Source organism: Bombina bombina, chromosome 7 (genome assembly GCF_027579735.1).
Source record: "Bombina bombina isolate aBomBom1 chromosome 7, aBomBom1.pri, whole genome shotgun sequence".
NCBI lineage: Eukaryota > Metazoa > Chordata > Amphibia > Anura > Bombinatoridae > Bombina > Bombina bombina.
In genome coordinates this window covers 122,442,626-122,468,291 of record NC_069505.1, presented here as the reverse complement: position 1 = coordinate 122,468,291, position 25,666 = coordinate 122,442,626, and the positions used below count along the sequence as shown (strand labels likewise).

The window sequence follows — 25,666 nt, the reverse complement described above, 5'->3', positions numbered from 1 at the left end:
TCAGCTGGGCTAAAAGGTGCTCAAAGGTGGGGCCTGCCTGTGACGGATACCGGCTACCCCAACTGGGCAGCTCCGCCAACGGGGTCCTTACTATACCTGGAACATGTCGCTATGTAGTGGAGAAAAGTGGAATATAGCGGGAGGCCCACCTAAATGACTAGACAGACTAGCATTCAGGTGAAACACAATGAAACAACTTTGTTTGTGGAAACACACGGTTTTTATACACAAACTGATCAAGATAAAGGAGCCTAATCAGATCTTCAGATCTCCCACCATTCCTGCCCCTTCAGACAGGCTGGTGCAGCCCATAGTGTCCTTTGTCTCAGCGGTACAGTGGTGGCTATTCTGGGGTGATCCCTGGGAGCAGCAGCACTTCTAGAGTGTCGTTGGGAAAGCCTCGGTCCTCAAGTTCTACAGTCCAAAAAGCGACCTGATCCATGGCTGGGGACCGAAGCATGGGGTGATCAAACATACACGGGAAGGCTAAAGGGAAATAGGATATGTAGGGGGGTCCAGAACCCACAGTTCCCAAGAGACCTCCCCCTCCGGTAATCACCCCACCTCTTGCCCTTCCTAGGGAGTGCCAATCCCCAAAAGAGCAGAGCTCTGGGGTGAAGGGCCACTGGAGCGACCTGGTGTGAATGTCAGTGGCTATTCAGGGAGGCCCGCCGGTAGTTCCAGGAGCCCGGCCAGCCGGAAAGGGGTTAGGCAGTCAGAGATCAGCTTTTCCGGAGGATGTAAAGTACACAAAATAAACAAAACCAAGCATTTGGGAGATCGCAAAAGCTCTCAAAAGTCCCACTCCAGTGAAAAAGGAGAGGGGCTAGGTAGTAGGGAGTGGAGGGTTAAACTTGGCAGCCTGGTATTTGTAACAGCTCCCCCCTTCCAGTGCGTTAGACCCGGCCAGATCCACACATGGGTTGGCCTGACACTGTCAAGGGAGCTATTCTAATCAGTTTGCAGGGAAAGTCAGTCAACATTTCCATTGCTTTTACCAGGCCAGTATTGGATGGTGAAGTTAAAGGGCTGCAAGTCTAAACTCCCCTGCAAGAAGGGTCCATTGTCCCCCAGCAACTCAGTTGAGCCAAACCAGGGGTTTGGTCTGTGAGGACAATGAAGACCCGTCCCCGTATAGGTATGGCTGAAGTTTTTTCAGAGCTCACACCAGGGCCAGGCACTCTTTCTCCCCCACCATGTAGCCTACTTCTCTGGGCAACAGCTTCCTGCTGATATAGGCACGGGGTGGTCCTGCCACTCATTGTCCCACATTGGCTCAGTACTGCTCCCAACTTGAACATGGAGGCATCTGTGTGGACACAAAAACGTTTGGTTGAGTTAGGAGCAGCAAGGACAGGGGCAGAAATTAATGCTGTCTTAAGGCTTTGGAAGGCAGCCTCACACTCTGGGGACCACAGGACCTTACATGTGGTCCCTAGGAAAGCTAAGACTTGGGGGGTTGGCCAGTTGAGACTGCCTCAACTTGGCCGGCTCCCGGCCGCTGCTTCCACGCAGACCACTCTGTGTCCAAGGGTACATTTGTCGGGCTTCAGGATTCAGACCGGTGGCCCTGATGTGGTCTAGAATGATGCCTAGGGTGGACCAGTTGGTCCTCCCAGATGTTGCTGTTAGATCGCGATATCATCCAGGTTAGGTGCAGGCATAAGTCTAGAGGCCATCCAGGAAGTGATCTACCATCCTCTGGAAGTCGCTGGAGCATTCTTAATCCCAAATAGCATGACCATAAACTAGTATAGGGCGAAGGGGGGGTGATGAATGCCGATTTTGGGATAGACTCGGGGTCCAAGGGAATCTGCCAGTATCCCTTGCAGAGATCTAGGGTGGTCAGGAAGTTGCCACGGTGATCCGGTCTAGCAGGTCATTGACCCGGGGCATAGGGTAGGCATTGGTCATGGTTCGGTCATTGAGCCTACGTTAGTCTATGCAGAATCTGGTGGCCCCATCCCGCTTGGGTACCAGGACCACCGGGGGAAGCCCAGGGACTGTTGAACGGTTCAATGACACATAGTTCCAGCATTTCCGTGAGCCTTTAGGCATGTTCACATGAAAGGTCTGGTGACTCGGTCATCTGAGCATTTGGCTACCAGATAGGTTGTCATTCAGCCTGCTAAACCACTCGTTAGGGTCCCTGCCAGGAGGCCTGTACTTGTCTGTTTTGACAGGCTTCAAGCCATGACCTTCTGCCCCACTGCCAGGGTCTGGTTAGGGGCATTTCAGTCATACCACCGTTTCTGCCTACCTTGAGCAACCTGAAGGTTCTCTCGCACCTGCTCAGCAAGGTCCTTCAGTCGGTTCCTGAATTCTAGAAACGTAACCAACAATAAAGTGTCTGTTCTCCATGCTGATCCTTCCCAGTGGGCTCTCAATAGGTCTAGGGGTCCCCTCACTTTCCAGCCAGATCATGTACTGTGGCCTGGCGTCTGACTTGCTTGTGGGTGGTGACAGGGCAAGCATCCCACACAAAGGCTGAAGCAAGGTGGCTGAGGTCGTTTCCTAACAATCCTCCGCGGGAAGATTGCTCATGATCCCTACTTCCACAGCACGGGGAGCCTGCACCCCCTATCCAGGTACACCAATGTGGTAGGGATCCGAAGTACTGTACCCCCAGCCATATGAACTGTAAGAGAATTTCCTGTTTGGTCCGAGTTTGGGACCAAGTGTGGCTGGACAAGGGTAACCGTGGCTCCACTGTCTCGTAATCCCCGGGCCGACCGGCTATTGATCCTCGTGCTGGACTTCAAACCTCCTCTACTGTCTAGCCAGCATAGTCTGCAGGGCCCTCTGCATCCAAACAGTGGGTGGGGGCTTCAGTTAACCTCCGGTAGGAGCTCTGGTCCACTGAGTCAGAGGGGGATTCTGTGCCAGACATTCCCGTCTGATGTGGCCCACCTGTCCACACCCGTAGTACCCCTGGGGTAACCTTGGCCCTGAGGAGCGAATAAGTGTCAGTCGGGTCTGGGGGGTCCCGTGTAGGTGCCGGAGGGTGGGCAGGGGTTGGAGCGGAGCAGGTCACTGTCGGGGTTCATGGATGGTCTGACGCTGGGGCAAATCAAGTACTGATTAGCCAGGATGACTGCTTGGTCAGCTGTTTTGGGTCCCTTATCTATAACCCAGTCCCATACCTCTGCCATGGAGTTGTTGTAGAAATGCTCCAACAAAATGAGCTGGGAAGCTTCGTCCAGGGTAGCTATGTGACAGCCTGTGAACCAAGAGTCCAAGGGCCAGGTGAACCAGTGGGTCCACTCTGTGAACAGCTGCCCCTCTTGCCTCTTTAGTTCCCGGAACTTCAGTCGGTAAGCCTCTGGCTTGAGACCATAGCAGGCAAGGATGTGCTCCTTCACCCCGGTCATAGTTCTTTCGCTCTCCTGGGGGCACAGTGTTGAAAGCCTCCAGGGCCCATCCAGACAGCTTACCGAGCAGGAGGGTGACTCGGTCGGCATTGGCAACACCCTGCAATTCGCACTGGGTCTCGAACACTTGGAGGTAGCTGTTGATCTCCTCTTCATTGTCTTTGATGGCTCAAAAGCCTCATGAGGTAGTTTTTTCGGCCAGGGAAGGTGAATCCAGGGGGTCCGGCACAGCTCTCCCCAATGAGATTTTTGGATCTCCAACATCCGGATCCATGTGGCATCTGCAATAATCCGAATGATATCCTCCTCAGGTGGGGCAGTCCCATAGAGGTCCAGCCACCACTGGATCTCTCTCTGGAGTTCGGACATCATGGTCTCCCTGGTTGATGCCTCGCTGGGCTGTCCCAGCTGCTACCGGCCTCACTAGCTGGCTTGCTAGCCCGATCGCCTTGCATAAGTTTGGCTATGATTGCCGCCTTGGACTTGTTGCCGGGCAACTTTCCCCGGTGCTTCCAACAAGTCTTTCAGTGTACTCTTCCTGAGACCAGTGTACTGCTGCTCCATCCGAAGAGGGCTTCAGTTGGTGGTTTGGATGTTCCAGGTAGACAGAAGCATCTCACCGCTGCCAACTAATTGTGATGGATACCGGCTACCCCAACTGGGTAGCTCTGCTAAAGGGTCCTTCCTATACCTGGAACATGCTGTTATGTAGTGGAGAAAAGATATTATAACGGGAGCCCACCCAAATGACTAGACAGACTAGTATTCAGGTGAAACACAATGAACAACTTTATCGTGGAAAACACACGGTTTTTATACACAAATTGATCAAGATAAAGAGCTTTAACAGATTCCCAGATCTCCCGCCCCCCAAGACAGGCTTGTGCCCCCCATAGTGTCCATTGTCTTAGAGCCCCAGCGGTACAGTGGTAGCTATTCCAGGAATGATCCCGGGGGAGTGCAGCACGTCCAGGGTGTCGTTGGAAAGCCCCTCGGTTCCCAGGTGCTACAGCCAAAAAAGTGACCTGATCCATGGCTGGGGACCGGAGCTATGGGTGATCAAACGTACACCGGGAGGTTAAAGGGAAATAGGAGTTGCAGGGGGGTCCGGAACCCCTAGTTCCCAAGGGAGCTCCCCTCCGGTATTCACCCCCACCTCTCTTGCCCTCCCTATGAAGTACCAATCCCCAAAAGAGCAGAGCGTTGGGGGTGAAGGGCTGCTGGAGTGACCTGGTGTGAATTTCAGCGGCTATGCGGGGAGGCGGCAAACCGCAAAGGGGTTAGGAGGTCAGAAATCAGCTTTCTGGGAGGATGTAAACTACACAAAATAAACAAAACCAAGCGTCTGGGAGATTGTGAAAGCTCTCAAAAGTCCAAATCCGGTGAAAAAGGAGAGGGGCTAGGTAGTAGGGGGGGTGGAGGTTTTACCTTAGCATCTTGGTATCTGTGACACTGCCAAAGAACAATATGGAGCCGTTGATTGTTCCTGGTTGACAGCTTGTATCTCTATATATATTTGCATTATGACCCTGAGGAAGGTCTCACAAAGGATGATTGGGGAAACCATAGGTGCTTAGAGGAATAGGGCTGCACCTCACTGACGAGACCCAAAAAATGGCTAACAATCATCTGGAGTTGCCATGTTCCTTGTTCAGAGGAGGATTGCCTGATATTTCAGGGCTGGACTGACCTGTTAGGCGGGATCAGACTAATATACATAAGGAAAGTTCTTCTCTGTGAAAAGCACAATTGGGCTAAAAGATGCTGCTACTAGAGGGTAATACGCCATAGAGCAAGCTATTGAGCTGCTGTTCTTTCCTGGTAGAGTGCTTCTCTTTCTGTATGTATTTGCAATATGACTGTGGAGAAATCTCCCTTAGGGTGATGGGGAAAAACCTGATGTGGACTCCTTGCCCAATGTGCTTAGAGGAATATGGCTGTACCTCATTGAAGAGGTCCACAGAAGGCTGAAACAATTGTCTGGGGTTGCCATGTTCCTTGTTCAAAGGAGAATTGTCTGGTATTTTGAGGCTTGCTAGGAGGGAAAAGCACAATTAGTCTAAAAGAAGCTACTCCTAGGTGGTAACTCACCATAGAACAAGCTATTGAGCAGCTATTCATTCCTGGTAGAGTGTTTCTCTTTTTGTATGTATGGGGTATCATTTTAAGCCTGATCATATTAATATACTTCAGGGCATATCCTCCTTTGTGAAAAGTACAATTGAGCTAAAAGAGGCTGCTCCCAGCACTTATAATTGTATGCAAACTTAATTACAGTTAAATAGCAAAATCAACTTTTTTCAATTGAACAAACCATAAGCTATTGGTCATGATTACACAATATTCCTTAGAGCTAATACAAAAGGTATGATGAGTCACTTTAATATTTGTTTTATTAATAAATGGCACACATAGCTACAATCAGCTTTATTTCCTCTAAACAATGTTTGGTGACCCCTTGATAGTTCTTTCTTGTAAGCATTTATGAAAGAAAAAAAAAACTGTAATAAAAAATTGTACTGTTTATGTTGCTTCATTGACACAAAACTTACAAGGGAAGTAGTTAGGAATAGGAGTAAGGGAACAGCCTAATGATAAGAATTATGATAAGAATTCTGTCACTGTTTAGACATTTAATGGAGTTCATTTTTACAAACATTCGGCTAGATTATGAGTTTTTGTCGGTAAGGCTTGCGGCTCTAACGCTCCTTTTTTTTCCACCGCTACCTTAAGCCAACGCTGGTATTACAGGTTTTTTTAAACCTGGCATTAGCCGCAAAAAGGTGAGTGTAGAGCAGAATTTAGCTCCATATCTCACCTCAATACCAGCGTTGCTTACGGTAGTGGTAAGCTGGCTAAACGTGCTCGTGCACGATTTCCCCATAGGAAACAATGGGGCTGAGCTGGCTGGAAAAAAACCTAACACCTTCAAAAAATCAGCGTCCAGCTTCTAACGCAGCCCCATTGTTTCCTATGGGGAAAGAAAAAATATGTCTGCACCTAACACCCTAACATGAACCTCGAGTCTAAATACCCCTAATATTACACTTATTAACCCCTAATCTGCAGCCCCAGACATTGTCACCACCTGCATTATATTATTAACCACTAATCTGCCGCTCCGGACACCGCCGCCACCTACATTATAGTAATAAACCCCTAATCTGCTGCCCCCAACACCGCCGCCACCTACATTATAGTTATTGTAACGGTACCAACCGGATACCAAGGGTTAACACCAGGGAACAATGTCCTGCATAGGGAATCAGCAATTCACAACCCAGCCAGTTTTCAGGTTTTAAACAGAATGAATTTTATTAAGGCTCATATGCCCAGTATTTATGCAGGTCTGACCCCCCCAGAAGGGGGGTTGAAAGAATGTTGTACATTGAATGGAGGGAACACGCCCTTTTACATGATACAATAGAATACCTTGCTCAAGCTGATAACAATTTAAACACAGACACACACTTGTCTTTCCTTATCATCTAGAGTCTGCTCTCTGAGGTTGATTAAACAATGGACTGTGTATCAATAACATTAATGACAGTGCACAATAGCTGAACACAGTTAACTCTTTCAGTGCTGACAGAAGGGTCTGTCACATCTACATAGCACAATATACAGCCTATAGACAACCTTTCTTATGTTATAGTCCAGAAGTGGCTAGGTTTGCCACAATGCTCCCCCAGAACCAAGCCGGCATACACAGTCTGATCCCAACGGATCGGCTTGGGGATGTCCGGGGCAACAACTTTCGGCTCAAGTAGGCTACGGGGGTTCTCCGCCATCTGCTCCAACTTGGCTCAGTACTGCCCCCACCCCAAACATGGAAGCGTCTCTTCCCGGAGGGACTGGGCTTGGGTAGTCACAGGGTTAACATCAGCGGGATCCATGGGAGCATAGGCAGAAACAAGGGGGGCCAAGTCATTTCCAAGGAGAACATCAGCAGGTAAGTCCTTCTTGACCCCCACATTCACAAGTCTAGCGCCCACTCCCCAATCCAAATGTAACCCTGGCAACAGGTAGGGCGGAACACAGTGCCCCCTGCTACCCGCACAGCCACAGTGTCCTCCAGTGTGCTGTTTCTCAGTCACCAAGTTCTCTTGAAGCAAGGTCATGGTAGCACCAGTATCCCGTAGACAACTGACCTCCTTCCCATTCACTTTAACCCTTTGCCGGGTTATTCCGGTGGGCAGCTTGCACGGGGTCCTGCTTCATGTAGGCTGCCCCAGCATTCTGGCCGCCTCTACGTAGCGGGCCACAGGCTGAGGATTATGTGGGGATTTCCGCCAGCGGGTCTTCTCCAGACTGTGCTTGATTCGCTGCGTTTAGGGACACTCTGGTCTTTTGTGCCCTAGTTGCTTACCATCCAAAGCACCGAATAGGTTGTGAGGTAGCCCCGCGAATTGAACCGTGCTCTCTGAGGGTAGTCGTGGCCGGAGGCCGTGTGGTATAGCGTGCGCCGGGTGGTTGGTAATGGCAGCTGCTGGGGTGACTGGGGGTCTGTACTTCCACTCTAGCAGTGGGCAATTCGGTATACTGCTCCCCCTGCCCCTCGTACTGCCACGGATCCGCCAGTGGGTGCTGTATCCGGCACCAAATGGGGAGCTATCAGGGTTAAAGTAGCTCCCGAATCCCGAAGTCCCTGGACCGACATCACCTCATTCAGAATTCCCATGGGTTCCTCGGCGTTGGGGTGCTCAACACCCTCATGAGCGGCTGGCTCCGTTTGGGTAATGGTGAGCAGCCGCCCTTGGGGCCAGGTTCTGTCTGACCTGGTTCCAAGCTTGTCTGCTCCGATTTTTGGGTGCACTCACGTGCCATATGTTCCCCACTGCTTGCAGGTGTTGGCATTGTATATTAGCCCGTCCGTTGTTAGGCTGTAGTCCATGGTGCCTCCTGGCATCAAAATGCTGGTCTGCTAATCTGGCTGCTTCGGTTAAGGTGAGGGGTTTTCGATCTCTCACCCAATTCTTGGGCTTCTGGGGACAAGCCGTTAAAGAATTGCTCCAACAGCATCAGTTGTCAGCAATTCTTCCATGGTGGTAGCTTGGCTGGCCTGTATCCACCCCTGAGATGCCTTGATTCCAGCTTGTGGGCCCACTCTGCATGGGAATCTCTTTCTGGTGCTTGCGCAGGGCCTCTAAACTTGCGCCGGTATGCCTCTGAGGTAATGCATATCTTTCCAAGATCGCTCTCTTCACTTTAGCGTAATCCTTGCTGTCCTCCCTGGGTAGCAGCGCGATACGCTTCCCGCTGCCCTACCGGCTAGCATTGCCTGCTAGCACCGGCACCCATACGGACTGCTCCAAATCATGTAACCGCACAGTCTCTCAAAATCCTGTAAATACCCATCAATCTCATTCCTTCTCCTCACAAAACATTTTAATTGCATGGTATGGGATTTGGGTCTTACTGGTTGCTGAGTGCGTCCAAAATGGGATTCTGCTCAGGGAGGATGCATTCCGCGGACTGTGTGCCATCACTACTCCTGCACATCTGCCATTACCACTGATAGCATATCCGTGGTACAGGTTGGGGTAAAAATTCCAGCCTGGTCCTCATTTCCCTCTGGTATAGGGGTCTCCTCCATGGCTGCTGGAGCATAGCGCTGCGAGCTCTGTCTCCCTCCATCAGCTCAGCAATTAATATAGCCTTGGGTTTGCTGCTGCCTATCTTTCCCCTGGCTTCTAGCAGTTCCTTTTAACGTTGTCTCTTTAGCTTTAGAATAAGTCCATCCTCCATTCACTCGGTCCCTGGTACTCCTTCCATCTTAGTCAGTATTGTAGTAGATCCCCCTCTTCCTGAGGTTTACTGGCTTGTGTAGTTTGCTCTTCTGGGCGATAAGGTTCATATCCGTCGCTTGCCACCATTGTAACGGTACCAACCGGATACCAAGGGTTAACACCAGGGAACAATGTCCTGCATAGGGAATCAGCAATTCACAACCCAGCCAGTTTTCAGGTTTTAAACAGAGAGTGAATTTTATTAAGGCTCATATGCCCAGTATTTATGCAGGGTCTGACCCCCCCAGAAGGGGGGGATTGAAAGAATGTTGTACATTGAATGGAGGGAACACGCCCTTTTACATGATACAATTAGAATACCTTGCTCAAGCTGATAAAAATTTTAAACACAGACCACACACTTGTCTTTCCTTATCAACTAGAGTCTGCTCTCTGAGGTTGATTAAACAATGGACTGTGTATCAATAACATTAATGACAGTGCACAATAGCTGAACACAGTTAACTCTTTCAGTGCTGACAGAAGGGTCTGTCACATCTACATAGCACAATAAACAGCCTATAGACAACCTTTCTATGTTATAGTCCAGAAGTGGCTAGGTTTGCCACAGTTATTAACCCCTAATCTGGCCCCCCCACGTCGCCGCAACTATATTAAATTAATTAGAGCCCTATTCTGCCGCCAACGTCGCCGCTACTATAATAAAGGTTATTAACCCCTAAACCTAAGCCTAACCCTAACACCCCCTAGACTTAAATATAATTTAAATAAATCTAAATTAAATAACTACAATTAAATAAATTATTCCTATTTAAAACTAAATACTTAAATAAAAAATAAACCATAAGATAGCTACAGATATAACTAATATTACATTGTAGCTATTTTAGGAGTTTATTTTTATGTTTACAGGCAACTTTGTATTTATTTTAACTAGGTACAATAGTTTATTAAATAGTTATTAAACTATTTAATAACTACCTAGCTACAATAAGTACAAAATTACCTGTAAAATAAAACCTATCCTAAGTTACAATACATCTAACACTACACTATCATTAAATAAATTACCTAAACTACCTACAATGAATTACAATTAAATACAATAAACTAAATTACGAAAAAAAATAAACAGCTAAATTACAGGAAAAAAAAATACAAGAAGTTTAAAACTAATTACACCTAATCTAAGCCCCCTAATAAAAATAAAAAAAGCCCCCCCCAAATAATAAAATGTTTACACCCTATACTAAATTACAAATAGCCCTTAAAAGGGCTTGTTTTGCGGGGGCATTGCCCAAAGTAATCACTCTTTTACCTGTAAAAAAAGAATACAAAACCCCCCCAACATTACAACCCACCACCCACACAACCCCTACTCTAGAAACCGATCCAATACCCCCTTAAAAAACCTAACACTACCCCATTAAGATCACCCTACCTTGAGCCGTCTTCACCCAGCCAGGCACAAGTGGTCATCCGATCCATCCAGTAGTCTTCATCCGATGGGGTAGAAGAGGACATCCAGACCGCAGAAGTCTTCATCCTATCCAGGGCAGAAGAGGACATTCGGACCGGGAGAAGGCTTCATCCAAGCGGCATCTTCTATCTTCATCATCCGACGAGGAGCGACTCCATCTTGAAGACATCCGGTGCGGAGCATCCTTCCAGCACGACGACTAACAACGAATGACGTTCCTTTAAATGACATCATCCAAGATGGTGTCCCTCAAATTCCGATTGCTAATAGGATTCTATCAGCCAATCGAATTAAGGTAGGAAAAATCCGATTGGCTGATGCAATCAGCCAATCGGAATTGAAGTTCAATCCGATTGGCTGATTGGATCAGCCAATAGAATGCGAGGTCAATTCTATTGGCTGATCCAATCAGCCAATCGGATTGAACTTCAATCCGATTGGCTGATTGCATCAACCAATTGGATTTTTCCTACCTTAAACTCTGATTGGCTGATAGAATCCTATCAGCCATTCGGAATTCAAGGGACGCCATCTTGGATGACGTCATTTAAAGGAACTGTCATTCGTCGTTAGTCCGTCATGCTTGTAGGATGCTCCGCGCCGGATGTCTTCAAGATGGAGTCGCTCCTCGCCGGATGGATGAAGATAGAAGATACCGCTTGGATGAAGCCTTCTCCCGGTCCGGATGTCCTCTTCTGCCCGGATTGGATGAAGACTTCTGCTGGTCTGGTTGTCCTCTTCTGCCCCATCGGATGAAGACTACTGGAAGGATCAGATGACCACTTGTGCCCGGCTGGGTGAAGATGGCTCAAGGTAGGGTGATCTTCAAGGGTGTAGTGTTAGGTTTTTTTAAGGGTGTATTGGGTGGGTTTTAGAGTAGGGGTGTGTGGGTGGTGGGTTGTAATGTTGGGGGGGGGTATTGTATTCTTTTTTTTTACAGGTTAAAGAGCTGATTACTTTGGGGCAATGCCCGCAAAAGGCCCTTTTAAGGGCTATTTGTAATTTAGTATAGGGTAGGGCATTTTATTATTTTTTTTTATTTTATTTTATTAGGGGCTTAGATTAGGTGTAATTAGTTTAAACTTCTTGTAATTTTTTTTTTTCCTGTAATTTAGTGTTTATTTTTTTCGTAATTTAGTGTTGTTTTTTTTCTCCGTAATTTAGTTTATTGAATTTAATTGTAATTAATTGTAGGTAGTTTAGGTAATTTATTTAATTATAGTGTAGTGTTTAGGTGTAATTGTAACTTAGGTTAGGATTTATTTTACAGGTAATTTTGTACTTATTTTAGCTAGGTAGCTATTAAATAGTTAACTATTTAATAACTATTGTACCTAGTTAAAATAAATACAAACTTGCCTGTGAAATAAATATAAATCCTAAGCTAGCTACAATGTAACTATTAGTTATATTGTAGCTATCTTATAGTTTATTTTACAGGTAAGTATTTAGTTTTAAATAGGAATAATTTTTAAAAATGTGTTAAATTTATTTCGTTTAATTTAAATTATATTTAAGTTAGGGGGGGTTAGGGTTAGGTTTAGACTTAGGTTTAGGGGTTAATACCTTTAATATAGTAGCGGCGATGTTAGGGCAGGCAGATTAGGGGGTTAATAAAATTTAACTAGTGTTTGCGAGGCGGGAGTGCGGGCGGTTTTAGGGGTTAATACATTTATTAAAGTGGGCGGCGATGTCCGGTCGGCAGATTAGGGGTTAATAAGTGTAGTTAGGTTGCGGCGACGTTGGGGGTGGCAGATTAGGGGTTAATAAATATAATGTAGGTGTCGGCGATGTTAGGGGCAGCAGATTAGGGGTTTCAGATGTATAATGTAGGTGGCGGGCGATGTCCGTTCGGCAGATTAGGGGTTAAAAAATTTTTATTATAGTGTTTGCGATGTGGGGGGGGCCTCAGTTTTATTGGTTTAGGTAAGAGTATTATGTTCCTGCATTACCCCATAAAACTCTACTGACTTTTAAATGCGGTTGAAGTCTTGACAGGAGAGGGTCTACCGCTCACTTCTTTCAAGACTTGTAATACCAGCGTTAGGCAAGTCCCATAGAAAAGATAGGATACGCAATTGACTTAAGGGGATTTGCGGTAGCCTCGAGTCGCGGAAGAAAAGTGAGCGGTAGACCCTTTCCTGCCTGACTCGTAATACCAGCGTTAGATAAAAAGCATCGTTGGGACCTCTCAACGCTGCTTTTTAAGGCTAACGCCAAACTCGTATTCTAGGCGATAGTTTCAGTGAAAATATACATAGCACTTGTGCCCCCTAGGGGTGTTAACAAGTAAATGAACTTAGATAAAAAGTTATCAGTGCTGTGACATTTTCATTGCTTTTATAATAACTTTAATTTGTTTTAGCTGTTCTACTATGGTTTAAAATTATATCATTTGGACCATGTAGTTATAATAGAGGAAATTATGCAATATTAAGATAATCTATGATTAGGCTATTGGGGGGATTGAAATGTTTTAATTATCTTTATTTAATAAGATTCTAATTAAAAATAACTTATTATTATCAGTATGACCTATTTTTGTTTTCTAACGCATGTCTCTTACATCAGACACAATCCCATGTATGCTCTCTCCTTGGTCTGATTGGAGCGACTGCAGTGTGACATGCGGCAAGGGGGCCAGAACGAGGCAGAGGATGCTGAAGTCACCAGCTGAACTTGGAGATTGTAATGAGGAGCTGAAGCAAATGGAGAAGTGCATGCTCCCTGAATGCCGTATGTACAAAAGTCCTTTGTGTCTCTCATCAAAACACACCATCACTTAGTAACTCAGGGGTCATCAACCTTGGCTCTCCAGAGGTTTGAAACTACATTTACCATGATCCTCAGCCAGCTTTAAGTGTATGAGCATCATGGGAAATGTAGTTCCAAAACCTCTGGAGAGCCAAGGTTGCTCACCCCTTAGTTCATTGTCTACTTATATTTCAGTTTGTTCTAGTAAAGGGTGTAGCCATTCTGTTATTATTAGGGTAGGATAACAGGATATATAAATTATTTTATATAAAGATGGAGGAAAAATCACACATGCACTTCTTGCTTCTATGTCTTTATTTTACTACACTGCTTCTGCTTCCTGTGTCAGGAGGAAGGAGGAGGTAACAACATAAAATAAACTTTATTTACACTTCTGTTAACATACAATGCATATAGGCTACAACACTGTAAGAGCACTTTCAGTTTATATCTCAACAAAGGGGGCCCAATTCTCGAAAGTTCTCTGGTCTGGCAGGATTATCTAAGGTGCCACGTCTGTACTGTGAGGTCTCGCAAAGAATTTTAGAAAGGCAGATTTCAGCTTGAGAGCTGTTTATGTCACCATAAAAAACTAAAAGGAGCATGAAACCCAAACATTTTCTTTCACTATTCAGACAGAGAATACAATTTTAATTTTGTTTCCAATTTGCTTCTATTATCAAATTTACTTTGTATTCATGTTATTCTTTGATGAAGAGATACCTAGGTAGGTAGTGTGCACAGGCCTGAAGCATTATGACATCAAATAGCGCTGCCATCTAGTGCTCTTGCTTATGTATAACATTGTTGCAAAACTGCTGCAGGCACGTGCACACTCTTGAACTTACATCCCTGCTCTTCAACAAAGGATAACAAAAAACAAATACAATTTGATAATAGAAGTAAATTGGAAAGTTATTTAGAATTGTATGTTCTATCTGAACCATGAAATAAAAATGTGGGTCATGAATTGAGAAGACACTACATGTTTTATATATGAGGAATGTATAAGTCAACATCAGCCATACATCCTATTAAAATGAATTTAGCTTAATTTATGGGACAGGAAACCCCAACATTTTCTTTAATAATTTAGATACAATTAAAAAAAAAAAGCATTTTAATTCTGCATAAAACTGTTAAATGCATTGCTGACAAAACTGCTGCCATAGTGCTCGAGACACATCCAGATTCCTAAACCTACCAACCTGCTTTTCAAGAAATGGTACAAAAAGAACAAAAGTAAATTTGATAATACAAATACATTGGAATTTTTTTTATTTTTTTTATTTTCTTTTTAAACTGTCCACTCTATTTGAATTATTAAAGTAAAAACTTGGCTTTTGTTTCCAATAACAAAGTAAAGCAAAGTAACTCTCATAGCCTTAGAAAGGAAGCCAGAGCCAATGATTATACAGGTTAAAAAAAAAAAGAATAAAAAAAAAACATGACAATAATGGAAATTCATAATATGTTTTAGGGAAAAGTTTTAGTAAAATAAATATTAAATATAAAAATCTGTTTAAAGGATCAGCTCATGTTCTTTAAAGCGAGATGAAAGTAAAAATTCAACTTGCATGAATCGAATGGTGAACGTAATTTTAAGGCACTTTTAAATTTACTTTTATTATCAAATTTACTTTGTTCTTTTGGTGCCATTTGGTGCACTGCTGGAAGCTATCTGATGATTGGTGACTACATATATTTGTCTCATTTCATTGGCTCACACCGATGTGTGTTCTTTGCAGGGGTTTAAATACAAAAGAGGTTGATTACAATCCTATAGAAAAAAAATTGTCAGGATTTTTAACAGAAAAAAAAAAAAAATCACAATTAAAGTTTTCGTGTATTTTTCTAGATAAATCATGGATACGTTTTTTCTAAAGGATTGTGATTATATAGATAACATAATAACACATCAAGGCATTTTCTTTTTGCACCTTTTTGTCCCTTTAACAATTTGGATAATATTGATATTTTAGAAATTATTTGTAATTAAATCTATGATGCCCACAACTAATATATATATAATAATTGCTATTTAACTACAAAAGACAGTTACAAATAATAAATATAAACACACAATCCCCCAAATTTAAGGGACATGAAACCCCTCTTACTTTGTGTAAAAATTGTGCTTTGTCCCACGTTCCCTAGAGATGTCAAAAAGCAAAACTTGGTAACTTAGGTATCCAAAATGCTGGAACACTTATAAAATGGTGGCGCTGCTATATACTAATACTATTCTTCTTGTATAGTTACAATGATAAAAAAGGGACAGTATACACTAATTTTCATATAACTGCAGGTAATAGACAATACTATAAAGAATAATATGCACAGATACTGATATAAAAATCCAGTGTAAAACCTTTTAAAAACTTACTTAGAAGCTCCAAGTTTAGCACTGTATATAAGGTTAAGATGGGACACCCAGTGGGAGGGACTGGGAGCAGACACTCTCCCCCCTCCCCCATTTTCTGCATATGAAAAGACAGATTAGATAAACAGGAGTCTGTAGACATCAGTATGCATCTAAAACTTTGGGGCTTGGTTAGGAGTTTGAAAATCTGCACAATATTATTAAAAAAGAAGCAAATCTAAACATTGTTACAAAAACACTCCCAGATAAACTATATAAAGGGATCTTCTACAAATCATTTATGAAAAGAAAAATCTGGTGTACAATGTCCCTTTAAGCATTCAAAGAAAAAATATATGCACTCTGTGAAAGAGTGGTTAAAAGGGTTAATTATATGACAGATCAGTACTTGTTAGTCACTTTTAGTAGAAAAAAAAACAATTAGAAATTGAAACAGTACTTATCAGCCTATCACGGAGGTATTATAATGTTGCTTGCAGGTTTTCCCTTTATAAAATCTTCTGTGGAGGTTAACCGCTGTGATGCACGGAATTCAAACCGTATACGAAAACTGCAAGATAAGAAGAAACGACAGCGCATTCCCTAATTTCGTTGAGGAAAATTAGGAACAAATAAAATGTCCAAATGATGGGTGTGTGGAAGATAGTAATGCTAAAAGGCCCTGATAAATAAAATTATTTTAACATTTGTATATTCCCCACAGCCATTGTTTGAAACTTTACTTAAGCTTAGTTGTCCTCCGTAGAAGAGATCAGATAAGAAAAACCCCAGTTCCCATTTCTTTATAAACTTAAAGGGACATGAAACCCAAAAAGTGTCTCTCCCGATTCAAATAGAACATACAATTTTAAACAACTTTCCAATTTACTTCTATTATCTAATTTGGTTTGTTCTCGTACTATACTTTGTAGAAAAGTATACTTAAAGGGACAGTCTACACCAGAATTGTTATTGTTTTAAAAGATAGATAATCCTTTTTTACCCATTCCCCAGTTTTGCATAACCAACACAGTTATATTTATATATTTTTTACCTCTGTGATTATCTTGTATCTGAGCCTCGGCAAACTGCCCCTTTTTTCAGTTCTTTTGATAGACTTGCAGTTTAGCCAATCAGTGATAGCTCCCAGGTAACTTCACGTGCATGAGCACAGTGTTATATATATGAAATTCATGAACTAACACCCTCTAGTGGTGTAAAACCTGTTAAAATGCATTCTTAAGAGGCGGCCTTCAAGGTCTAAGAAATTAGCATATGAACCTCCCAGGTTAAGCTTTCAACTAAGAATACCAAGAGAACAAAGCAAAATTGGTGATACAAGTAAATTGGAAAATTGTTTAAAATTACATGCCCTATCTGAATCATGAAAGTTTATTTTGGACTAGACTGTCCCTTTAAGTAGGCTCAGGAGCGGGGACCTAACTGCTGATTGGTGGCTACAAATATATATACCTCTTATCATTGGCTTACTAATGTGTTCAGCTAGCTCCTAGTAGTACTTTTCTGCTCCTTCAATAAAGGATACCAAGAGAATGAAGCAAAATTGATCATAGAAAAAATGGTTTAAAATTGTTAGAAACATTCAAACAGCAGTATGAATTTTAAAGGTAGAATTTTTTTCTATCATTTTAATCTCAAAATACCAACATTTACACACCCCGTTTATAGAATTATAATTTTTTTAGAAAAAAAAAATGTCTTGTTGACTTCTCTTGCAGTCAAGGCTTTCTTGTTACTGGTGACTAACTATATCTGCAGTAATGCGTTTTCTACCATTTTAATATACACATAAAAGCAGGAAACACATACAAAACATTTTGAGTATAATTCTCAGATATCGGAGCGAATTAAGACTGATCATTATCATCTAACAGAGAAATATGAAATTAAAAGGGCATTCAAATAATCTGCCCCAATAGATTTTTCATTGTTTTTTTTCTGGTGATGGAATAAAATTGCATCACTAAAATTAGATAATGTTCTATATAAATGCAATAAAATTATATAACACACTTTTAGGAAATTAAATCTATTATTTAGTAATACCATCCTCAATAGGCATATTAAAAATATGTTTTACACTACATTATGTTATGTATACTAATAATACTATCTAGTATTTACAATGCTATATATTTTCCTAGTGTAAAAAGGGTTTTCTAATTATAGTGGTTAATCAAACCTGTTCCATTTGTATGCTATAGTGAACATTAGCAATGTAATGCTTTTAAAGAGGCTGTAAACAAGAGTAGAATTCTGTATGAAGTTCTAAGTGATTTTTTTTAGCATCAGAAATCAAGTCTGATTATTTTTGCTTTCTCAGCAATAAACTGTGAATTGACTGAGTGGTCTCATTGGTCGGAATGTAACAAATCATGTGGGAAAGGTCATATGATTCGAACAAGAATGATCACAATGGAGCCACAGTTTGGAGGGGTTCTTTGCCCAGAAACTGTACAGCGGCAAAAATGTAGACTACGAAAATGCCAGAAGACAGGAGGTACAGAAAAAAGACGTCTTAAAGAAGCCCGAGAGAAAAGGAGGAGTGAAAGAACAAAGGAAGATGCAGATGGGGAACAATATCCAGGTATAAACTTGTGTCATTTAAATATTCAGTACAATTCACCATTTGCAAATATTATGAAAATGTTTTGATGATGTTCTCTATGAAATGTATTATTAGAGAGAGCTCCCAATGTGCAAAGTAGGCAGCTTTATAAGGTTTTCTAAACTTATGGGGCACCTGCTCAGCTGGTAAATTGATAAACCTTTGCTACTCATTTCCAATGGACTTCAAAAATTACCACTGTTAACTTAGCTAAAGTAAATCTGCACTGCAGAATTTAAATGTTGTAGATGTTGTCCTAAGTAATTTAAATAATAGATTTCTTTGTTAGTTGAAAATAAAGTAAGGGTAAGGTAAGTAAAGTGGGTGAGCAAAGTCTTAGATAGACATATAGGTTGATAATGGAAAATACAAGATAAGCCGGTTACATACAGGGGCTAATTAGAAACATCCAACGAACAGTATTTAAAATTAGCAGTGAGAAATAGGGCTATTATGTCCATGAATACTGGCAATCAGAATTGGTCAAATTCTCCCACGGCTGATTCAAACACTGTTAAAAAAAATACAATTTATTAGCAATGCTGGAGATAACTACATTCCACTGTTGGTGCAGTCCCTGGGTGTCGAAAAGGCCTTTGACAGGGTGGATTGGACTTTGTTAGCATCCACCCTGTCGAGGTTTGGTTTTAGCACTGCATTCATTGCTTGCATTTTTCCATTATATAACTACCCCAGGGCTAGGGATGGGTGAATGTTTCTAAAAATTTTAAATTTAAAATGAATTTTGATACATTCGTTTGAATTGAATGTTTATATAACATTCTAATATTCTATTTTTGAATTTTCGGTTTCTAATTTTTCAATAAAATTTGAATATATTCATTCGAATAGTAGCTTGTTTAGCTATACATTCATTCAATTTCGAAATGTAATATTCGAATTCAAATGTGACATTCAAATTTGAATATAAGATTCAAAATAGTATTTCTAGTCTAATATTTGAATGCTACATTCAAAGTCGAATGTCACATTCAAATTCGAAATAGTATTTCTAGTCTACAAATGTATAATAAATTTAATATTCAAATTTGAATGCTACATTCTAATTCAAAATAGTATTTCTAGTCTACAAATGTTTAATAAATATAAAATTTGAATTTGAATGTGACATTCAAATCCGAATGTGACATTCAAATCCAAAATAGTATTTCTAGTCTACAATTGTGTTCTATAAATGAAATATAATCGAATTTGAATGTCACATTCAAATTTGAAAGTGGCATTCGAAAACTGTAAATAACATTTGATAACAGAATTTTTAAGAATATTCGTTCTTATCAACATTCTATTATGTAAATTGAATTTCTACAATAACATTCGTTCTAACATTCAAATTTGAATATAAACACATTCGCTCATCCCTACCCTGGGCTAGGCTGAAAGTCAGTGGGGAACTCTCTGATCTGTTTAATAACCACTCTCCCTTACTTTATATGTTCTAATGACTGAGATACTGGCAAGTAGAATCAGGAAAAACAGAAATTTAAACGGTATCCAGAAAAACTGAAATGAGTATAAATTACCTCTTTTTTGCAGAAGATGTCTTAGTGACTCTCACCTCACAACTTCTTACTATTAAATAAATGGAAATGGAACGACATGGTAAATGGTCATATTTATTGATAATTAAACAAAATCAGAAATACTACATTTAAATACCTTGCCCATGGTCCAGACACGATTATCTCAAATATTAGAATATCACTGTCGATAAAGAAATTAAATACCTAAGGATCAAAATTACTAGATCTCCACAGTCCCATTTAATGCTAATTATACACATTTATATATAGATATTTACTCTGAAAAACTCCCGGAAGATGTGTATATATATGTATCTTGGTTAGGCTGCATTCATGCGATTAAAATGTCTATAATACTGAAAATTCTATATTATTTTCAAACTATCCCACTGCTGTTCTCCTTCAGCTATGTGGGGGTTCTGCAGTGCCTGCTAGACAAATATATATGGAGATAAACAAAACAAAGAATTAGTAAACAAATTATTTATAGCTCCAGATATAGAGGGGGCTTGTGAGATCCATATTTATTGTTACAATAAATACAATGTTGGAAGAAAAATATACTGTAGATGTGCATCTCCTGGTATGCAAAGGGTCCAACTGGAAAACATGCTCTCTCTTACTATCCAACTTGGGCAGGGATGGGGAACCGTGGCACTCCTGATGTTTCAGAACTACATTACCCATGATGCTTAAGCACTCTGTAGTCCAGTTGAGCATCATGGGAAATGTAGTTCTGAAACATTTGGAGGGCTAAGGTTCCCCATCCCTGAACTAGGAAATCAGTGCTGGCTAGATAAACAAAAAAGGAGCCCTGCTTGTTTGTATGGGATAAAATAATCAAATCTAAACCACAGATCTACACACTACCACCCCCTCTAATGTCTTTACTTGAATACCCTAGGCTGTCCTATAGATTGTCCTATAAACCATAAGGAATTATTGGCAAACCTTCAAAGATACCTAGTTTCTTATACCTTCTGATAAAAATGTAGCCAAAATCAAGCAAAAACCTGTATATTTGCTTGACACCCCATACTAATGCTTGAAAATATCATATTTTTGCAGTTATTTGTTTTAAAAATGTTTAAAAATTGCTCCTGTATTCTTCAGTTATATGCAATTGCTGTTGTTGACCGCTAAAATAAAGAATCAGAGCCATATAGCACATTGTGATACCTTTTCTGTATTTGCCACTATTCTAACTGTTTTTGCCCATTAGCTAATAATGGAGTTTTCCAGTAATCAGAGCGGAAACTTTCTAGAGTATTTTGACACAAATTACTTCAGTTGTATGTTTTATGAATGGTGATCTCATATAATCCACTTACAGTAATTCTGCTAGAGATGTAAATAGATGTTACATATCAGGTATTTAAACCATAGATTAGCCTGACAATAGTATGCAGGCATATTTAAAAGGGGACAAAATAAATTGAAAGTATTTTGCAATTTTTTTTTTTTCTTCTACAGATAATTAAACATTTTATATTACAATTTAAAACAGTTTAAAGGGACATTAAAGTCAAAATTTAACTGAAATGGATTGGAAAGAGCATGGCATTTTAAACAACTTTCCAATTTACATCATTTATCAATTTTGCTTAGTTCTCTTGTTATTCTTTGTTAAAGAGTGAGCATGTCTTAAGCCATCTGGCAGCAGTGTTATACATAGTTATAAACAATGCTGCCATAGAGTGTTATTGAAACGTGCACACTCCTAAGCCCCTACAGCCTACCTAGGTTTAGTCTCCAACAAATAATACCAATAGAACAAAGCAAATTTAATAATAGAAGCACATTTGAAAGTTGTTTAAAATTGCATGTCCTATCTGAACGATAAAAGTTTTATTTTTACTTTAATGCCCCTTTAATATCCCCTTTAAGTTGCCAGTATGAGTCATGTAAGAATAAGTTTCATATAAAAATTTTAGAGCTCAGTGTAAAATTCTTGAATGTTCTAATCTCCCTAGAGGTGACAAGCTATGAAATATTGGCATATGGTTTGCTATTGTAATTGTGTTTATTGAATGCATGGTTTTATTACTTATTTGCTTCTAGTTTAATTTTTTTTTAATTTGTATGTTTCCTTCTTCAGTTTGCAAAATGAAACCATGGACTTCCTGGACAGAATGCACCAAATATTGCGGAGGGGGGATTCAGGAGCGGTTTATGACTGTAAAGAAGAGGTTTAAAAGCTCTCAGTTTACAAGTTGCAAAGACAAGAAAGAAATACGAGCCTGTAATGTCCAACCATGTTAACAAATATCTTTGAGGGATGCACTGTAATCTGAATGGGAATTAATCTTTATTAGATTTTTTATCACAGAATATACAGTGCTTTTATTTTGCAATGTACTTTGCTTACTTTTCTTGCCAGTGCAAGAACTTCTTATATTTTTTTAAATATCCCTTCACATGTAATTGATTCATCAGATTAGTTCTGTGCATACTGTATACAGATCATTAACACTTGGTCATTATTGAGAGAATTTGACTCTGGATGAGGAATAAACAGTACCTTCCAAACCAAATCAAATTACAGTAAAATAGGATGCATGCAAGAGCAAATAAGACCACAATAAGACAAACTGTAACCAGCTTTGTTTATAAAATATACATTTATAGGCTGGGCAAGGACTAAGACGCTCATTAGATACATCTGCTGTGTTTGCATCTAAACAAATACTACTGTTTTCTCTTTTTCTTCTCTGATAGACTAAGCATGTGTGTAACAGGATCTTTGTAGAAAATATTTGCCTTGATGTAAAATGTTGAACTTACTGTAAATTTAGAACAAAACACATTTTTTATGATGCAGTGCATATTTGGATAAAAGGGTGCAGGGCTGGACTGGGAATAAAAAGCAGCCCCGGAACAATATGAAGACTAGCCCTATTTTCTGTTGCGTCGGTAGATTGCACATGCCCCATTTTTCTCAATTCTTATTACTGAAATACCCCTTCCCCCAATATTTTTTTGAGAATTAAATAATATTACTTTTTATTAAATAAAAGTGCCAGATTGTTGTATAGGCACCCTACAACCCATATTCATCCATTAATCACACCTTTAAATTGTAGCTTTCCAGCCCCAGCTGCTGCAGCCCACCAGGAAATCTCCTGGTTTCCTGGTAGGCCAATCCGGTCTTGCAAGGGTGCTGAGTAAAAATTCTAATTTCTTTGGCTCAAAAATAAAACCTATGGAATTGTGTATTGCAAAAGTGGAACACCCTACTGACTTCAATCAACTCAAATTGTCAATTGAGATATATGGGCCTGATTATCAAAAACTCACTGGTGTGGTGAGAAATCACATTAAACTTTTTTTATTATTACTATTTCTTTAAAGCATTATATTGTAATATTTGTATCTCAACTTCACATCCAGAACCCTACTTAGCAAGACAAGTAGCTTTCAAGGTAAAAATTTGCCTTTCTAAAATTATTAGATAATCTCACCAAACCAGAGAGTATTAGAGAATCAGGCCCATGATAACCTGTACTGCCATTTACATTCAGATTAATAGTTGCTTCCAGATAAATTACTTTCTTCAAATAGTATTTTTTCAGATTTTTTTGTGTGTGGATATTATAAGAAATTATGAGCACATGTATAAGATGATAAAAATGTATTTTTTGCAAGTCATTTCTTTTTTACTCTTAAATTCTATTTTAAAGAGGCATAAACCCCATTTTTTTATCATGATTCAGATAGAGCATACAATTTTAAACAACTTTTCAATTTATTTTTATTATAATTTTTTTTCATTTCCTTGTTATCCTTTGTTAGAAAGCAGGAAGTTAAGTTCAGGAGTGTGCATGTGTCTGCGGAAGTTTTGGAACAATGTTATACATTAACATGAGCAGTAGATGACAGCACTATTTCCTGTCATGTAGTGCTTCAAAGATGTGCATATTACAAACCTAGGTATCTCTTCAACAAAGAATAACATGAGAACTAAGCAAATTTGATAATAGAGAATACAATTTATTTATTTTTTCAATTTACTTCTATCTGAATAATGAAAGACAAAATGTTGGGTTTCATGTCCCTTTACGGATTGTCTCCTTTCTTCAAATTAACAAACCTCAAAGCACTTCATAGTGGAAGAGAAGGGAAGTTACATCATTTTATTGCTAAGATTTTGATATGGGATAGTTACTTTTAAATGGATGCAATAGTTTGAAAATAAATAATTGGTGTATTTGTAAGTACTAAGATATAAATGTTTTTATTAAAGATTCCAATTTCAAATCTAAATTGTTCTCTCCTCTAGTGTGACATGCATATGGCTATATGCATGGCAACCAATTGGATGCTGTACATACATCTGTATACTTGTCTTTATGGAGAGTGCATACTACTATGCAGGGTGTAGAGCAGTTTTAGCCTATAACACAATGAATCTAATGCAAAAATAAAATTCTCCAATTTGTGCATATTCTGCATCTAATTGGAGCTTCAACTATGTGTTTACCCCTCTGTATGGAGTTAAACACATAACTAGAGAGGACATTAGTTCAAAAATGACGTTTTAATTAGACAAAATTTATTTTACATTAGGATTCCCCTTAAAACATACATTTCTGATGAATACAAAAGAGACATTTTAACAATTTACAATATTTTCTTACAGGTATTTTGTTTATTACCATGACCTTTTCATTATGTCATTTATATATTTTAAGTAATGATGGTTTCTTCTTCATAAATGACTTTAAACACTGACAAACACCAATGAACCCATGCAGAACCTATTCCCACTGTTGAATTTAAAAGCAATTGGATAATGATTATATTTATTAGTATAAAAAGTGTATTTAAGTTAAAAAGATGCACATATGCATTATACATACAGCTAAAAAATTAACTATAATGTGTATATTGTTTTAGGTTACATCTTATTTTCCAAATCTATTGCAACATCCATAGACCAATTTTTATTGGCAATTATCTTTTTATGTGTTATATATTCAGTCTTTACACTCTCTAAACTCAGACACAGCAAACTACACAAGAAGTATTATTCTAAAACTGTAGTTTGTGGAATATACAAAGCAATTGGTAAAAATGCAAGAATAATAATTAAAAAAAATAGGTTAAAAGAAGGTCATTTAAATTGTTTCTAAATATCCATACAAATAATATTTTTTTTCATTTTTAGAGTTTATTGGCATTGAAAATTGCTTTGAACAGTATGATCATTATCTTAATTGTTATTGCAATAATTAGTTGTTGTTTTTTAATTCTGTTTCTAGTATTAATCTTTCCTAGTCATTAATTCAAATCAGAAATTTAGTAATAATGTTATTTTTTCTTTACATTTACACCACTTTTTTTGTCTTAAGAAGCCAAATTAATTATAACTGAAAGTCAGAGGGCTTAAACAATATAATATGTATGTGCCTGATTTGAATGTCTACTTTGGTTTCTCTATTTTTATTATTTTGCGGTGGAATTTTTGATAAATCTGTCACAAATATATTTCCTACCAAAGTCTTGTGTGATTGTTTTCTAGTTGTATGTCTAACACACTATTATTTTGGAATAAAGACATCTTTACAAGAAATGTTTGATATTGTTTTTATCCTTTACCTTGAATTTTTATATATATATATATTAGTATGGGGTGTGTGTCAGCAAAAGCCTGTATTTCCCATTTAAAGGGCTAGTAACTATGGCCTGTATTTTAAATTGGAACAGACCAGAGGTGCAGGAGGAAGTGTTGATAAAAATTATGTAAAGCAAAGAAAGAATAGCAATTCCTATCCAG

At 39.7% G+C, this 25,666-nt stretch overlaps 1 protein-coding gene across 3 annotated transcripts in view; it reads left to right on the top strand.

Annotated features, from left to right (window-relative positions):
* The window catches only part of SPON1 (spondin 1), a 747,780-nt gene extending 722,318 nt beyond the window's left edge, over positions 1-25,462 (top strand). For all 3 annotated transcript variants that reach the window (XM_053720284.1, XM_053720283.1, XM_053720285.1), the window contains 3 exons: positions 13,173-13,337; positions 18,062-18,325; positions 21,989-25,462. In XM_053720284.1, the coding sequence (XP_053576259.1) occupies positions 13,173-13,337; positions 18,062-18,325; positions 21,989-22,152 (593 nt within the window). In that variant the 3' untranslated portion in view covers positions 22,153-25,462. The remainder of the gene's footprint in view (positions 1-13,172; positions 13,338-18,061; positions 18,326-21,988) is intronic.
* The last annotated feature ends 204 nt before the right edge of the window (positions 25,463-25,666 follow it).